Consider the following 18,196-nt stretch of genomic DNA (forward strand, 5'->3'; position numbering starts at 1 on the left):
AGTGCTTGAACAGGCCTTGGAGAGAGATACAGTACCGCTTCTGGGGTGCCAGAGGGGCCGGGACTTGGGGAAATCGGGCCTTGGAGACTTACTGGGGGGACCCCCTGCCTGCCTTATCCCCCGGAATGGTGTGGGGCAGGCCTTGGAGGGTGGCTTGCAGGAAAAGAGTTGGACTGGATCTCCCAATTAAAACCAGCAGGTTGCCCCCAGAACTGGCTCCTAGGAGAACCCCTGAAGGAGGCGGGGTCTGGTCCCTCTGACATTGTTAGCCCCTATGGCGCCTTTGTGCACATGGGTGAATGGTGCCCCTTCCTCAAGATTCAGAAAATTGCCGTAATAAATATACAAGTCTAGGATGCAAATGGTGTCTCCTCAGATGAGTTGCCTTGTGCAGTACACAGCCTGCACAACTATGCCCAGAAGCCCTGTAAGATGTACTGAAGGGAAGGGAGAAGGTGGTAGTCCAGGGTTTGGAGAATGGAGAGGGGATTCTGTGTTGGGAAGGAATGGTGAGGAGGGGAAGAGAGTCTAGAAGAGGAGGAGCAGGGGGACCTGTAGTCCCCGGAGCCTGTATTCGAGTGGTCTTCGCCTGGAGAGGGCAGTGAGGGCGCGGTGGGCTCGATGACTTCCTCTAGGCCCCCTCTGCTCTTTTTCCAGGATACTGGGGAGCTCGTGGAGGGAGGAGCTGTCTAAGCCCCAGGGGCTGCTCTGATCCCACCCCGACTCTAGACCCTAACATTTCCTTCTGCATCCCACTGTGGTCTGACCCCCTCCCCCGGAGAGCCGGAAGGAACCGCTTCTGTTTTAAGTGGTTTCTCTCTCCCTGCCTCTGCCAGCTTGGATGGAGGAAGGTGTGGATGTTGGCAGCTGCCCCCCCTACACCCCCCCGGCCCTCCGCGTGTCCTGGGGCAGCTGATGGTGGGGAGGTGCCTTGGCGAGTCAGGTCACCTTGCCATTCCATGTCAGCAGCAGCCGGCAGCAGCCGGCCTGGCTTCCCTGTGGGTATAAATGGGCACTCGGACACAGGGCGGGGCTGGCGCCCCCGCCCCGCGTGCTGCCCACCCTGTTCTGCGGCCTGCCTCCCCCCTGGGCGCCCTGTCCGTCTGTGCCTCTGCCAGGCAGGCCTTATCTGTAGACGGGCAAGCGGATGTGGGCGTGCTGGTGGTCGAGCAGCCGGGGCACAGCCACCGTCTCGTAGCCCTTGCCCAGCATCTGCTCCTTGATGCACGGGGGCCGGATGTCGTTGATGAGATACTCCAGTGACTGCAGGCTGCTGCTCAGCACGGCCGTGTTGCACACGCTCTTGCTGGGCAGGCCTGAGAGGGTCTCCGCCGGGGGCCCCGCCAGCTCCCGGGCCGCCCCCGGCCCCAGCTCGGTCACGGCCACTGCCGCGGCTGCCGGATTGTAGCAGTCGCTGGTGGGGGTCACCAGCACGCTGTTCCAGGGGGCGGCGAAGTACTGGCCCACGGTGAAACTGGTGGGCAGCCCCACGCCGCAGTTGACGGGCGACCCGCCGGCCCGCTCGTATACCCGCCCCCCACAGGCCTCGGGGGACTTGCTGGCCACCGTGCCGCCGCTGTAGGCCCGCAGCGGCTGGGGCGGGGGTGGCGGCGGCGGCTTCTGCGGCCACAGCAGGTAATCCAGGCCTCCGTCTGCGTACCCTGTGGGCTTGGTGGCCCCAGCCAACGTCAAGGCCGGCGTGCTTCCCTGGCCCAGCTCGGCGCCCTTCCGGCAGTCGGGTGGGCCGGCAGTGGCCGGGTAGGCCAGGCTGGGGAAGCTGGGCACCGGGCCGTGCTTGGCTGGGCTGGGGTGGGGAACGGCCACGGCCTGGCAGGCGGCGGGCGCAGCGCCTGGGGCCTGGCACTGCTGGTTGAGCTGGTAGAGGATGCTGTGGATGGAGGGCAGGTTGGAAGGCGGCAGGGGCAGGCCGCGGCCGGGCAGGGAGATGACGGAGGCGGCGGTGGCCGCGGCCGCGGGCAGGCCGGGTGGCGGGGCGGGCGCCTCGGGCGGCTTGGGGTAGGCCAGGGACCCCAGAGTGCTGGGCGCCGGGTAGGGCGCGATGCCCACCTGCACGGCGGCCGGCGACAGCTTGGTCCGCTTGCCCTCGGCGCTCTTGAGCACGCTTTTGGTGAGCCCGGGGGGCGCAGCCACGCCGGAGGAGGTGACGGCGGCCTTGACGACGGCGAGCAGGCCCTGGTAGCCGGCCGTATGCGGCGGGTAGGGGCTGTAGCGCTGGCCACTGGTGTCGTAGCCGTTGACGGTGCGGCTGAGGTGCTTGTGCTGGGGCACGCGGATGTTGCTGGGGAAGATCTTGATGGAGAGCGGGCTGTTGGCCACCTTCTCGGCGTAGGCGTCCAGCTCGGCCGGGCTCGGGTAGCGGGAGGAATGCATGGAGCTGGCCACCGTCTCGCCTGTGGGGACACAGGAGGGGAGGAAGCACAGGTGAGAGCCGACCCTGCGACCCGGCGAGGCCCGGAGGCCGCACCCCGCCACTGTCCGCGGAAGGACTCGCCAGCCACCCCTCCCTCGCTTTTTCCGTCCAGTCACTCGCTCCTTCATTCATTCTTTCTAAATCGTTAAGCTTCGGATCAAAGTGTAAAGTACGTTAAAGGAAACTGCATACATCACAAGCTGGCTGCACTTTCACAAACAGAACACACTCGTGTGATACCTAGGTCAAGGGAGAGGCCTGTGCGCCCCCTGCGCCCCCTCCTAGTCAGTACCCACACCAAGGGAACGGCTCTCCTGGCTCCTAACGGCGCGGACTCACGGTGCCTGGGCCTGGCACAGGTGAGCTGGGATCCTGCAGTGCATGCTCGTTTGCACTGTCGGGTCTCTGCCACTTAAGGTTATGTTTCGAGGTTCATCCGGGTGGCCATGGGCGTGCGGTCTGTTCATTCTCATGGTCGTGTGATGTTTGAGTGTGACTACCTCACAGTTTACTCATCCTTCCCACTGCTGATGGCATTTGGGTCATTTCTGGTTTGGAGCTGATACAAATAGTGTGACAGCCCCTGGGGCACGTATTCAGTGAGTCCTGCTGGGAACAGGCCCAGGAGCAGAACTGCTGGGACCAAGGAGAGACAATGTTCAGCTTCAGGAGAGAATGCCCGACAACTTGCCGAAGAGACTGTGCCGGCTGCGCTCCCCGCACACCGCCCCCCCCAGCACGGGAGTTACGGGGGCTCTAAACCCTCCACTCCACCTGTCTGGTACCGTCGTCCATTGTATTAGGTTGGCCAAAAAGTTCGTTCAGGTTTCCCGCGCCATCTTATGGAAAAACCGGAACGAACTTTTTGGCCAACCCCAACACCACCACTCTGGTGGGTGTTCATTCCGCCCCTTTAGTTGTCCTCTCGGTGCCTCAGTCTGTAGAATGGGGTGATGATGGCCCATGGATGGCTCAGTGAGTTGCTATGTGGCCTGGCGCGGGGCAAGTTGCCGCAGGTGGCTTTCATCCTGGTGCTCACCGACCCTCGTTCAACCAACAGGCAGCTGGGAAGGAGGGGTTTTGCCCCTGCTGGCTGCCCCTCCCCTCCCCAGGTCTGCCTGTCACCTGCAAGACCTGTGTGGTGGCCACTGCCTTTTTTGTGAGCTGTCAGCACGTCAGCTGAAGGGTGTACTTTGTTTATTTATTTATTTTTTTGGCCACGCCACACAGCTTGTGACATCTTAGTTCCCTGACCAGGGATTGAACCCGGGCCCTCGGCAGTGAAAGCGTGGAGTCCTAACCACTGGGCCGCCGGGAAACTCCCTGAAGGGTGTACTCTGTGTGACAGGCTGACTGTCCCCACCATCAGTGGGCACAACTGGGCCCTGCTGTGGGGGAGGCGGGTTGCCGGTGGGTAGACCCTCTTCTCCCATCCAAAGCCCCTCCCTGGTCCTAAGACATTCCTCAGTGCTGCCCAGGACCCCCTCTGGGGTGGGGAGTGGAGCAGGAGGCCTGCGTGAGGCAGATGGAGAGACCCTGGGCTTTGGAGCTGGCTGTCTAGGTGGAGTCCTGTCTGGTTGCAGGGCTGTGTGGCCCTGGGCAAGTTGTTGGCCGGGCCGAGCCTCAGTTTTCCCACCTATGGAATGGGGATAAGGACTGTGGCAGATCTGCAGGGCGGCCTCAAGGAATGTCTGTGCCAAGGGGCCGAGCAGGGGGTGAGACAAACAGTAGGTGATGGGAGATCGTGACCTGGCTGGGCCCCTGGGTGAGGAGGACCCTACAAGGTCTCATGGTGCACTGCCTTCCTCTCGGCCCTGTGGGCACCCCTGGGACCCAACAGTGACTCCTGCGGGGGTGTGGGGGGTGTTCACCACTCCGAGCCTCAGTTTCCTCATCTAAAATGGGCTTACACCGCTGCTAACACTGCCTCCCAGGAGGGCTGTGAGGCTTTCATGAGTTGTGCGGTGGAGCGTTAGCAGAAGTGGGTCTCTCTAAGTGTGCTAAGTGTGCTAAGTGGGTCTCTTAGTGTGCTAAGTGGGTCTTTCTGCTAACACTGCCTCCCACCTGCCTGGCACAGGGGTCTTCCTGGGAGAGGAAGGGGTAGGGCTTGTGCATGGCTGGGCATGGCACTGTGGCTAGGACATAGTGCAGACCCCACCGCCTTCCTTAGGCCTTCCCACCACATCCCCTCCTTCCCAAGCCTCACCCGACTCCCTTGTGGACTTAGAGCCAGTCTGAGCAAAATGCATGCCGTGATGGGGGAGCCTCACCCCCAGGGCTTCAGAGGTAGCTTTCTGGAAGAAAGGGCATCCCTGCTAAAGGCAATGGCGAAAAGAGCGAGGAGGGAGGAGAGAAACATATTCCAGCAGAAGAAACTGCACAGGCAAAGGTCCAGAGGTAAGGAAGCCTGTCCCGGTGGGAACTATAAACCAGAATAAAAGCAGAAGCCCAGAGCAGGCATGCAGGGGAGGAAAGACCACGACAGGCAGCTCAGGAGGGTGTCGGGCCAGAGCAGGGCCTCTTCGCTGTGGGGCAGTGGTTCTCAATGGTTCTGTCCCCAGGGCACACTGTTGACATCCGCAGACGAGTTCGGTTGTTATAGTTTGAAGAGAGGGTTCTACGGCAGCTAGCGGGTACGGGTCAGGGATGCTGCTAAACGCCCTGCGATGCGCAGGACAAAGACCTGTCAGGCCCCTGGTGTCTGCACTGCTGTGCTGGGAGCCCTCGCCCAAGGCATCGGCAGCTGTGGAAGGTTCTAAGCAGGTGAGGGGCAGGGCAGGCCTGCGTTAGGAAGACCGTTCTTCTCTGCCCTGAGGCGCAGGGATGTGGTCTGACCTGGGCAGGACAGTGGGGAGGGAAGAGGGTGGCGGCACCGAGTACCCCAAGGAGGCTGGGGCAGTGCCCCTCCATCCGTGTGGCCTAACCTGGGCCAGGTGGGTGGAGCTGACCCCAGGCCCCCCATCCTGACCCTGCCTGGGGCAGCCCCCACTCCTAAGTGGCCTAAAATAAACTCGGTGTGGAGAATGGAAATGTCACTTTGGCCAACGGGGGAATCTTTCTCCGAGATTGGATTTAAACTACATTATACAAGCAATTTCATGGGCACTTAGCGCCGCTCGGAGAGTCCCGCAAAAAAGGGACCAGCTCTTCATTTACCAGCCATAAATCAGCAGTTGCTATAATGAGCACAAAAATGTCACTTTTATGCAATTTTACAGATGAACAAAACTGGTGAAATTAACTGTGGTAACCTACTATAGTCAGCAAAAGCGGCTGCCGGGGGAAAAAAATTATATCTGTATGTATTTTTGTTCCTCTTAAACTCTCTTCCCAAGCAAGTTTCTGCCATTGTGGTGTGAAAACTCATTTGTCCTCGCCCGTATACTTTCATTTGGAGTTTATCTTGAGTATCCAATGAGCCACCAACTGTGAAAATGATTAAATCTACAAAATCCATCTAATGGATGGAATAAATTAGGTGCTTAAAACCTTAAGAAGAAGAAGAAAAAAAAAGAGCAATGCCTGTTACTAGTTTCCATCCATTGAAAGAAGGGGCCCATCTGGCCCCTCTGCTGGTCAACAGGGCTCAGCCAGGGTGGGTTGGTCCCTCCACTTTGTTGGAGCCGACCGTGGTGCCGTGACACAGAGGCCGTCCTTTGGTGAGCGCTTAGTATATGTGAGGCCCCCTGCCTACAGCTTTTCTCCATGCCTCTTGTTTGGAGCACCTGACAGCTCCGAGAGGTGGGAGGTGGTCCCATTTTACAGATAAGGAAGCAGACAAGTTGTGGCACTTGGCAGGCAGCCTCCAAGATCTGTCCCCGACCCCAGTGTTTCTCACCTCCTGGTATTCACGCCCTTCCACTCCACATGGGGCTGACCTGTGTGACCTGTAAGATACCCTGGAAGTGAAGGAGTGTGACTTGCAGGGCAGGGTCGTGGAAGGCTCTGTGGCCTCCTCCCCTCTTGGATCACTTGCTCTGAGGAAGCGGCCGCCTGTGAGGATGCCGGAGCAGCCGAGGGGGAGGCCCCCATAGAGGCACGTGCGCCTTCCCGGGGGCAGGTCTTCCAGCCCTGGCCAAGCCTCCAGAGCCCCTGCCAACATCCGCCTGCAGCCTCACGAGAGACACGGAGCGGAGCCACTGGCTAGGTGGCCCCTGAGCTCCTGACCCACGGAAACCGTGAGAGACGGTCCGTGATCACTGATGCTTTAAGCCACTGAGTTCTGGAGCAACTTGCTACACAGCAGTAGCTAACTAATCCAGGCCCCCATTTTACAGAGGAGGAGATGGAAGCTTCCCGAGAACACAGCCGGGGAGGGGCTGAGCTGCGATTTGCCTTCCATGTCATCATCCCCTCACCTGCACCCCAAGGCAGGCCCCAGCTGAAGCCAGGAGACTCAGGAGGCTCCCCCTCTTCCTCCTTAGAATTAGGAGGCGGACAGTCCTGGGGAGGGACTATAGAGTCAGCCCGGAGGCTCAGAGAGGCAGGAAGTGACCCATCAGAGGGCACACGGCCGGGCAGCTCTCATGGCTGCGCTCGGCTCCCGGAGACTGCCGGCCGGCGGCCCTCGGCAGGCCTCCCCTGGACGTGCTTGTCTCTGGGTGGGCGTGTACCAGGGTCGCCCTGTTCCAAACCTGGCTCGATCGCTGCACCCCTGTGAGTCTTTGCATCTGCGGCCTCTACTGTCTCCCTTGTTCCTGAAGGGCTTTCTGCTGAGCCACCCAGGGGGCCTCAACCCCAGCCTTGTCCACCAGCATACAGTAGCCCTGGCTTGGGCGGGGGGGTCCTCTGGCCACCCGGGCCAGGCTGGGCCCCCGAGTCCCGCTGGGCAAAGGCTCCTGACCCTCCCCCGGAGGTGGGCGCCACCACCAGTGTTCAGTGCAATCGCACAGCCCCATTTTGGCAAACGTCATGACACAAAAAAGGCCTCACATGAAGGAAGCAGCCAGCCAGCTGTCTGTGGCAGGCTTCTATGCAGTGGCAAGGGTGGGGGGCAGCGCTCACGGGGTTAATGGGCAGAGGAGGGGACCCATGGCCCTGTGGGCCCCCTGGGGAGCCCCAGGGCCCACCTTGCCTGGTTCCCCGAGTTGGCCAGGGCGCCCCAGCGAAGGTTCCATCGGCGCCTAGTGCATCGCCGCAGGCACCACGGCAGATTCTGACTGCCCTGGGCTTGTCCTGCTGCCCCAGCAGACTGGGCTCCCTGAGCTGGCTTGTTCAGTGCTGTCCCCACTGCCCACAGGACATGGAGTAGGAACTCAGGAATGTTGCGTTGAAGGAATGACGAGGCTGTGGCTAGAAGGACCCGTCCAGCCTGGGAGCCCCTGTTCACCGCCAGTCACGACACTTGGGAGAGTTGGTCCTGGGAGGAACTAAACCAGACACAGCCCCATGGAGAGACGCCTCCCCCCAAGCCCGCATCCCCTGGGTGTCTCCTGAGCCCTCCCATGTGCAGGCACTGTCCTGGGCTTGGAGACGAGCAGCGGTCAAAGCAAACCAAAGTCCCCGCCCTCTCCGAGTTGACATCTAGTCGGGGGAGACAGACAATAACGTGTAATGCGTCCGGCAGCGATAGGCCCCGCGAACAAGGAGAGAGCAGGTGTCGTAGTTTATGTCCACAATTCTTTGGCGTTCCTCCCACAAACAGCGGAGGCTAATTTTCCTTTAAACATGAACTAACTAAGCGACTCGATTCTACTGAATAGAACGCGTGGTGACTGGTGACTATTGTGGCTCAGTGGCGCTGAGTGACTATCATGGTTATCACTAAGTGGCACTGGTGACTGTCATGGCTCAGTCCTGAGGGCGTATGGCTGCCTCCTGGAGCTCCAGGTGGATCTGTCTCTCAGGAGATCCATCCCTGGAGTCATGTCCATCCCCGCCATCATGTTCTGGGAAGCCCAGGCCACGTGGAGAGGCCATGTGTGGGTGTTTCAGCCGACGGCCGGCACCCACCACCCGATGTGTGAGGGAGCAGGCCTTCGGAAGATTCCAGCCCCAGCCCGGGTCTTCCCGCAAGGCCCCCTACCCCAGCCCCGTTCCCAGCGACATCACGGAGCAGAGACACCAACCCCATGGTGCCCTGTCCATAGTCCTGAGCTTACGACAGAGCTGTGTGAGGCCGCTGAGCTTTGGGGTGATTTGTTACGCAGCCGTAGTCATCGGGACAGCAGGGCGTGGGGGACGGAGAGGGATGGGATGGAAGGGCGCCTCGTTCGGACACGGCAGTCAGTGCAGAGGCTTCTCTGATAAAGCAGCTCTTCAGGACCGCGGAAGGAGGTTGCGGTGTGGGAGTGAGCCGCGTGGACGTCTGATGGGAGAGTGGTCCCGGCAGCAGAGGCTGAGGGGAGTGGATGGGTGCGCCGGGCGCAGCGGGGCCGGTGGGGGAAGGTCACAGGAGATGGACCGGAGAGGCAGGGGGCGCACAGAGCAAATAGGCTGGGCCTTGGGGCCATTGAGAGGACCTGGGCTTTGCTCCACAGGGGAGGGTTGGGAGCAGAGGAGGGACATGACCTGATGTGGGTTTTAATGGGACCCCTAAGGCTACTGGGTGGGAACCAGGAAGAAATCATCCCGGGAGCAGCCTGACTGTGCCTATGAGACAGAGCACCCAGGAGGCCCCTGGCAGAAACACACCTCGCTGGGCACTAACGCTTAGGGTGTTGGAAGGCTCTGATGATGCCGGGAAGCGGGTACAGTACAGGGATGCGGAAAGAGGTCACAAAGGGGGCTGTGTCTTCCTCCTTCCCTCTCGAACCAACACTTGAAGGAAAAAAGCCCTGGATGCCAACAGGGGCTGGCCTGGGAAGGAGGCATATTTTATTTCTTCTCTGTGCTTTTCTGTAATTGCTGGTGGCCAGCTACACCTGAGTATTGCTTTAGGGTGGGGGACAGGCACAGGCTCCCATTCTTCCCAGGGTGCTGCCTTTGATGTCTGCTTTAAAGCATCCTCCACTGCCCTTGGCCTTGAGCAGCCTGAGGCTTCCCGGCTCCCCATGTCATAGGGCAGCGTCTGCTCCTGGGCAGAGCACAGAGGGTGGTCGGCAGCCTTTTGAGAAGGAATCACAGTCAAATCCCAGCTCTGCCACACACAGGCTGTGTGGCCCTAGGCAGGCCGCTGCCCTCTCTGAGCCTCGGTTTTCTCTTGTGTAAAATGGGGATGATACTGCTGTTGCTGACGTTCGAGAGTTTTTGTGAGCACTGGAGAGGGTGCCTGCCTTCAGTGGGTGCCAAGGTTATTGGTGATGAATTCACTGAAGCCCCTTCACTGCCTCCAGGCCCCCAGCTGCCTTGCTTTTCTCTGCAAAACCCTCCCGTGAGCCCCCCATTTGCGTGAAGTCTTAGCTGCTCAGGGTGGCATTCAGGCCACCTGGCCTTGACCTCCCTCTGCAGCGCCCCCCCACAGGCCCCTGGATGCCTGCACGGTGTCCCCGGGACTCCTGTACATGCTGACCGCCCCCCTCTGTTAAGTGCCACCTCTGGGTCCAGCATCGCCCCAAACACCCGGGCCTCGCCCCTCTGCCAGCCCTGTGGAGGCCCTGGGAGGTGGGCCCTGGGTTCCAGAAGAGAAGGATAGGCATTCAAGGGACAGGACATCGGTGAGGGTTGCAGACGCAAATCCCTGCGTGGTCTGCTGACTGCTGGCAGACAGATGGGTTGCCAAGGAGCCAGAGCCCAGGTGGGGCAAGGACGGAGGTGGGCGGGGAAGGCGTGCCCTGCCCTGAGGTGTTCTCTTTTGGTTTTTTGTTTTATATTTTTTGGCTGCGCGGCATGTGGGATCTTACTTCCCTGACCAGGGACTGAACCGGCGCCCCCTCTGCATTAGAAGCACAGAGTCTTAACCACTGGACCCCCAGGGAAGTCCCCAGAGGTGTTCTCTTTTGAAACAGTGTTCAGACACCAGCAGGACACACCACACACCTGGTGGGCAGGTTGTGGCTCGTGGGCTGCCAGTTTGAGACCTCTGGTGGCAGAGAAACAATTTGTGAGCCAGGATGTGAGCCCCGGGCATCTGTGCCCCGGGACCCTGCTCTCAATCACTGGGCACCGTGGACACCATGGCTGGACCGGTTCTCTCAGGTTGATGCCGATGGCCTGGACACCCTGCTTGTCTAGTCTGTGTCCGTCTGTCTCCCCCGCCCCACACCCCGAGGAGAAGTGCTCCATCTCTGGGTCCCCTCCAGTGCCTGATCTGGAAGGGTGAACCTGGGGTGGGGTGGAATTGTCCATGCAGTGCCCAGCACGCAGTAGGTGCCTGAATTATGTGCCGAGAGGATGAAGAAGAGGTGTTGCTTACACCCCCTGGTCTCAGCTGAGACACGGCCCCGGCCCCCATCCGGGCAGCCTTCCCTGCCTGCCCCCAGCACTCCCCTGCTGTAGCTGTTGGCTTGCCTCCTGGGCTGGACTTGGAGTTGTCTGAGAGCAGGCCTTGCTCCTTCTCAGCACCCTGATGCCTAAGAGAATGTGTGGAACCGTGGCAGGTGCCCGGGAGCGTTGCGTGAACGACGGTGCGGGGTCTAGCGAATCTCCCCCCATGAACTGGGCTGCCCCTGCCCGCCCCCCCGCCGTGGCCCCTGTGAAAGCCTTGTCGGGAAATGCGAAAGACTGCCTGGCTGGCTGGCGGTGCAGGCGAGCCGTCGCTGTCGTTAAGTTAATGTTATGGGCCTTTTACAGGTGTGCTAAATAGACGCAGTTATTAACAAGTACATTAAGCCAATTAAAAGCAGCCCTTTGAGTGGGATTTAATGTTGCCACAGGGAGACAGGAGAGTGGGCCTCAGTGGCACTCTGCCTTCCGGAAGCTGGAGGGGTGAGACTGGGGAGAGGTGAGCAGCTCGGATTCCGACTGGAGGCAGGCCATGGCCTTTTGACGCCCAGCTCAGCCACTTGCTGGGGGTGACCTGGGGCAGCCGCTGGACGTGAGCCTCAGTTTCTCGTCTGTAAGGGGCTGAAGGGGCGGGCGCATCGGGGGTTGCCGAAGTCAGCGTGATACTCTGTACGGGCAGGCACGTGGTACCTGCCCATCAGGGGGCAGGTGGAGGTGGGAGGGGTGGCCAGGGCAGGACCCCAGCCCAGGATTCCTGCTCCCATGCTCCGGGCTTCTCTGTGCTGCCCGGGTGGCAGCCCCAGGTGCCCCCAGGCACCTACCAGCCAGACGCCAGTCCCTGTGCAGCTGAGTGCGGCTTCCTGCTGAGCCACTGCACGTCCCCACCAACCCTGCCCCCAGCGAAGTTGTTCCCTTGGTGGACCTCAGACTTTCTGACTGTAAAATGGGGCTATTGGTAACTGTAGCCTTCCTAGAGGAGGGGTGGGAGAATGAAAGGTGTGCCGGGCACCGGAGCACAGCAGGTGTTTGGTGAGTTTTTTTTCCTTCTTATGTTGTCACAGATTTTGCCTATCACCTCCTCCCTAAGGCTCAGGAACTAGACATGATCTGTGTTGAAACGGGGCTGGGGTGGGGTGTCCAGGACAGGAGGGGTCCCTGGGCCTGGGGCCTGGCCCCAGCCCCCCAGGAGGAGCAGCCCGTATCCGCATTCCCCTTTGCTGCCGACACTGCCCTTGGAGGTGGCAGCCTTCTGAATGCTCAATTAACGTGACACTAATCAGCTGGTGGCACCAGCAGAATCCCTAATGAGGCTGTCCCGGAGGGGGGCAGGGGAAGGCGCTGGGCTGGGGCAGACGCAGCTGTTCTCTGGCCTCTGCTGGGAGGGAGGCAGGGAGGGGAAGGGCGGCGGCCAGCCACCCTGACCTGCCTCCAGCCCGCTGCCCCGGTGGCAGCCCCAGGGCCTTGGAGGTCAGGCCCGGGTGTCACTCCAGGTGCCCCAGCTACCAGCTGGGGGTAGGGGAGTGGCCCCAGCTCCCCGGCCGCCACTTCTCCTAAGGGGACGGATTAAACAAGAGGATGCGTGTCAGAAGGCCTGGTACATAGTGGTGCTCAGAGAAGGCTGGCTGCCTGCCTTCTAGCTCTTTCTGTGCCAGAGCAGGCAGTACAAGGTAGTGGTGGTCATTGGGCGCCGCACAAAGGGTCCTCTCATTCTCTAGGCATGTGTGTGTACACATGTCCAAGCTCACACACATGCTCAGATGCCTAGGGTCACACGTGAGCCACGTGTGCCCAGATATTCAGGGACATCCTGTACATGCAGAGACTGGCAGGTGTTCGCAGGCACACGTACCCGTGTCTACATCCTCCTTCCCCGCTGGAGCCCCAGCTAGAGCCCTGCGGCGGCCAAGGTGTCCCTCCCTGTAGGCAGGTCTGGGAGTACTTCAGTCCCTCCCCAGTCTGACTTTCCTGCACCTCGGTTTCCCTGGCCTTCTCCCTGACTGGGCTCGGTCTCTGGGAGCCCACCCCTCACTCTCTCCCAGGACCCAGCAATGTCCATCCCCCGCCCTGGGCTTTGCCTGTGTTCCCGTCTCACCCTGCTGCATTGGCCATGATGCATGTGGGATCTTAGTTCCCCGTCCAGGGATTGAACCTGCGCCCCCTGCTGTGGAAGCTCGGAGTCTTAACCACCGGACCGCCAGGGAAGTCCCTGTCCCTCTGTCTTCGTGGCAGCTGTCTTTGCCCTTTGGAACTGCTGCCTCATCTCTCCCTCCTTTTGGCCATTTTCCTACTCCTGTCTGTCTCCGTCCACATCCATGCTGGTCTGACCCCCCCATCCCTTCCCTCCCCCCTCCAGTCTCTGTCTCCAGTCCTTAGTCTCACCCCCTCCCACCCACCACTGGCTCCCTGCCCCTCCCCGTTGCTGTCTTTGTGCCACCACATCGTGGCTCTCTATTTAGGATACTGGTCCGTTTTAAGTGCTGAAGACATCCTCTCTCAGTCTGGGGGCTCATCTTGACTTTTTCCTAGAATTCCTGTTGATGTATGGTGTTGGGTAAGGCTCCAATGTCATTTACTCCATATGTATAACCAGTCGTCCCAGCACTGCATATTCATCCCCAGTGATCTGCAAGACCCAATTCATCCTAGATGGAGCTGGTAGTGTGTGGATCTATTTCTAGATGCTCTGCTCCATCCCCTGGTCCCCTCTTTCCCTTTGTTAGTCCCATGGTTTCAGCCTTAAGCCATGGCAGTACTGGCCCTTATACTTCTTTTTTTTTTTTTAATATTTATTTGGCTGAGTTGGGTCTTAGTTGCGGCACACGGGATCTTTCGTTGCAGCACGTGGGCTCAGTGGTTGTGGTGTGCGGGCTTAGCTGTCCGGCGGCATGTGGGATCTTAGTTGCCCGACCAGGGATCGTCCCCTGCATTGGAAGGCAGATTCTTAGCCACTGGACCACCAGAGAAGTCCCTGGTCCTTATACTTTTTCGTCAAAAGCACCTTGGCCATTCTTGGCCCTTTGTTCTTTCCTTATCAACTTCCACACCAGGTTTTCAAGTTATACACAGGATGGCCAGGATGTAGGGATTGGATTGAATTTTTTCCATATTGAATCTCTGTCCATGCACAGGACATATGTCTAAGTTTGTTCTGGTCTTTAAAAACTGTCATTATATAAACTTAAATTTTTCTCCATAGAGGTCATTTACCTCTTTTATCAATTTATTTTAGGTCCCTTAATAAATTGTAATAGTATCATAACTTAGATAAAATGGACAATTCCTACATAGACACAAACTACCAAAACTGACTTAAGAAGAAATAGAAAATCTGAATAGACCTATAACAAATAAAGATATTAAATTAGTGATCAAAACATTTACCCACAAAGAAAAGCCCAGGCCTAGAAGGCTTCACTGTTGAATTCTATAGAACATTTAAAGAAGAATTAATGCCAATTATTCCACAAACTCTTCTAAAAAAGAGGCTAGGAGGGAACACTTGCAAACTAATTCTGTGAGACCAGTATTACCCTAATGTCAAAACCAGACAAAGACACCACAAAATAACTACAGACTAATATCACTTATGAATATGTACTTGGTCCTCCGTATCCACAGGTTCTGCATCCGTGGATTCAACCGAGGACCAAAAATTCCAAAAAGCAAAACTTGAATTTGCTGTGCACCAGCAACTATTTTCATAGCATTTACATCATATTTACAACTATCTACATATCATTTACATTATATTTACAAGTATTTACATAGTATTTACATTGTACTAGGTATAAGTAATCTAGAGATGAGCTAAAGTATATTCAGGGGAATTCCCTGGTGGTCCAGTGGTTAGAACCCCACGCTTTCACTGCTGAGGGCCGGGGTTCAGTCCCTGGTCGGGGAGCTAAGATCCCACAGGCTATGCGGTGTGGCCAAAATAAGAAAAAAGGATATGCATAGATTATACACAAATACTATGCCATTTTATGTATCAATATAAGAGATTTGAATATCTGTGGATTTTTGTATCCATCGCCGGGGGGCAGGGGGGAGTCTTGGAGCCAATCTCCCATGGATACCATGACTGTACATGCAGAAATCAACAAAATACTAGCAAACTTAATCCAGTAATATATAAAAAGCATTATACACCATGACCAAGTGGGACTTATCCCAGGAATATAAAGTTGGCTTAACATCCAAAACTCAATGTAATACACCATATAGATAGAATAAAGGACAACTACCACATGGTCATCTCAGTGGATGCAAAAAAGCATCTGATGTAACCTAAGGTACCTTCATGATAAAACATTCAACAAACTAGGATAGAAGGGAACTTCCTCAACTTGAGAAAGAGTATTTAGGAAAAATCCACAGATTATGTCACATTTAATGGTAAAAGACCGAATGCTTTCCCTCAAAAATTAGGAATAAGATTGCCACTTCTATTCAACATTGTACTAAAGATTCTAGCCAGGGTGATTAGACAAGAAAAAGTCATTCACATTAAAAAGCAAGAAATAAAACTGTCTCTTTTCATAGATGACATAATCTTGCACATAGAAAATCATATGAGGGCTTCCCTGATGGCTCAGTGGTTAAGAATCCGCCTGCCAATGCAGGGGAAACGGGTTCAAGCCCTGGTCCAGGAAGATCCCACATGCTGCGGAGCAACTAAGCCTGTGTGCCACAACTACTGAGCCTGCGCACTAGAGCCTGCAAGCCACAACTACTGAGCCCACGTGCCAACTACTGAGCCCATGTGGCACTACTGAAGCCCGCGCGCCTACAGTCTGTGCTCCTCAGCAAGAGAAGTCACTGCAACGAGAAGCCCGTGCACCGCAATGAAGACCCAATGCAGCCAAAAATAAATAAATAAATTAGCTTACAAAAAAAAAAAAGAAAATCCTATGAAATTCACTAAAAAAACTATTAGAATAAACAAGTTCAGCAAGTTTGCAGGATCAGTGTACAGAAATCAACTGTATTTCTATACATGCACAATGAACGGTCCAAAACAAAATTAAGAAAATGATTGCATATACAAGAGCATCAAAAAATAAAACTTAGAAGTAAATTTAACAAAAGAGCAAAAGTTACAATCTGAAAAAAAATTTTTTCAAAGAAATTAAAGAAGATTTAAATAAATGGAAAGACATCAGACATTCATGGATTAGAAGACTTAATATCAAGATGATAATATTCCCTACACTGCTGTACAGATCCAACACAGTCCCTATCAAAATCCCAGATGGCTTCTTTGCAGAAATTCACAAGCTGATCCTAAAATTCACGGGACCCAGAAGACCCAATACAATCTCGAAAAACAACAAAGTTGGAGGATTCACAATTTCTGATTTCCTGACTTACTACAAAGCTACAGTAATCATGACAGTGTGGCACTGGGATAAGGAAAAACATGTAGATCCAAAGAATTGAGAATCCAGAAATAAGCCCTCACGTTTATGGTAAACTGATTTTTGCCGAGGGAGCCAAACAATTCAATAGGGAAAGATTGGTTTCTTCAACAAATGGTGCTGGAATAAGCCACACGTGAAAGAATGAAGCTGGACCTTTCTTCACACCATACACAAAAGTTAACTCAAAATGGATCACAGACCTAAAAGTAAGAGCTAAAATTAGAAAACTCTTAGGCAAAAACAGGAGTAAATTTTCTTCCTTAATGTAGGGTTAGCAAAGCCTTTTTAGATACAACACCGAAAGCACAAGTGAAAAAAAATTTTTTTTTTTTTTTGGAAAAAGAAATTTTTACTTCATCAAAGTTAAAACCTTTTGTACTTCAAAGGACACCATGAAGAAAGTGATAAAGGCAACCCTAGAATGGGAGAAAATATTTGTGAATCATGAATCTGATAAGGAACTTGTATCTAGAATATATAAAGAACATTTACAACTTAATAAAAAGCCCAATTTAAAAATGGGCAAAAGAGCAGAATAGACATTTCTTCAAAGAAGATATACAAAGGCCTATGTGCACATAAAAAAATGCTCAACATCCTTAGCCATTAGGGAAATGCAAATCAAAACTACAGTGGTACCACTTCATCTGCATTAGGATGGCTGGAATCAAAAAGATGACAAGTTTTGGTAAGATGTGGAGACACTGGAACCCTCATACACTGCTGGTGGGAATGTCAAATGGCGCAGCTGCTTTGGAAACCAATTTGGCAGGTCCTCAAAAACGTAAGCAAACAATTACCATGTGACCCAGCAATTCCACTCCTAGGTGCATATGCAAGAGAAATGCAAACATACGCCCACACTGAAAATTATATACAAATGTTCGTAGCATTATTCATAATTGCCAAAAATGTGGAGATGACCCAAATGTCCGTCAGTTGATACGTAGGTAAACAAAAATGTGGAGATGACCCAAATGTCCATCAGTTGATACGTAGGTAAACAAAACGTGGCATGTCCATACAATGGGATATTATTCGGCACTAATAAGGATGAAGTACTGATGCATGCTACAACACGAACCTTGAAAACATTAAGTTAAAAAAGCCATACATAAAAGCCCACGTATGACATGATTTCATTTATATGAAATATCCAAAGTCGGTAAATCTAGAGAGACAAAGTAGTTTAGTGGTTGCCTAGGGCTGTGAGGGGGCTGAGGGGTAGCTGGGCAGTGACTGCTATTGGGTATGGGGTTTCTTTTGGGGGTGAGGAGAACATGGTCTGGAAGTTCATAATTGGTGATGGTTAGACAACTGTGAATTTATGCTAAAAAGAATTCACTAGTATACTTTTAATGGGTGAGTTCTATAGTCCCTGTTACCATACATGTAAAACTGTCCCCACCCCCAAGTGAAATCGTATCTTTTTGTAATACACATTTTCCAACTCTTTGTTATAGATACAGAGCTGGCAAACTACCATCTGCAGGCCAAATGTGGTGCGCAACCTGCTTTTGTAAATAAAATTTTCCTGGAACCCAGCCATGCACACTCATTTCTGTGCGTCTGTGGCAGTTTTCACACCACGATGCCGCAGAGCTGAGTAGTTACAATAGACACTGTGTGGCCTGCGAGGCCGAATATCGGCTCTTTACAGAAGAAGTTTGCCCACTTCTGCTGTAGAGGAATGAAACTGCATTTGTATGTTGATATTCTTTTTTTTTAAATTTTTTTCTATTATTCCACTTTTATTTTTTAAAAACTTTGTTGAAATGTAGTTGATTTACAATGTTGTGTTAGTTTCAGGTGTACAGCAAAGTGATTCAGTTAGCGTGTGTGTATATATATACATATATATTCTCTTTTAGATTCTTTTCTATTATAGGTTATTACAAGATATTGAGTATAGTTCCCTGTGCTGTACAGTAGCTCCTTGTTGGTTATCTACTTTATGTATTGTATGTTGATGTTCTGTCTGCAAATCTTGCTGAATTCTTGTTCTCTTGAGGTTTCTATGCAG

The 18,196-nt window shown here is 54.6% G+C and overlaps 1 protein-coding gene across 1 annotated transcript in view; it reads right to left on the minus strand.

The window, feature by feature from the left end:
* Positions 1-1,001: 1,001 nt before the first annotated feature.
* FAM222A (family with sequence similarity 222 member A) overlaps positions 1,002-18,196 on the minus strand; it is a 54,895-nt gene continuing 37,700 nt past the window's right edge. Inside the window, exon 3 of the mRNA XM_060028219.1 lies at positions 1,002-2,411. Coding sequence (XP_059884202.1) covers positions 1,126-2,411 — 1,286 coding nt within the window. The 3' untranslated portion in view covers positions 1,002-1,125. The remainder of the gene's footprint in view (positions 2,412-18,196) is intronic.

This window comes from Delphinus delphis, chromosome 13 (assembly GCF_949987515.2).
Source record: "Delphinus delphis chromosome 13, mDelDel1.2, whole genome shotgun sequence".
Taxonomy (NCBI): domain Eukaryota; kingdom Metazoa; phylum Chordata; class Mammalia; order Artiodactyla; family Delphinidae; genus Delphinus; species Delphinus delphis.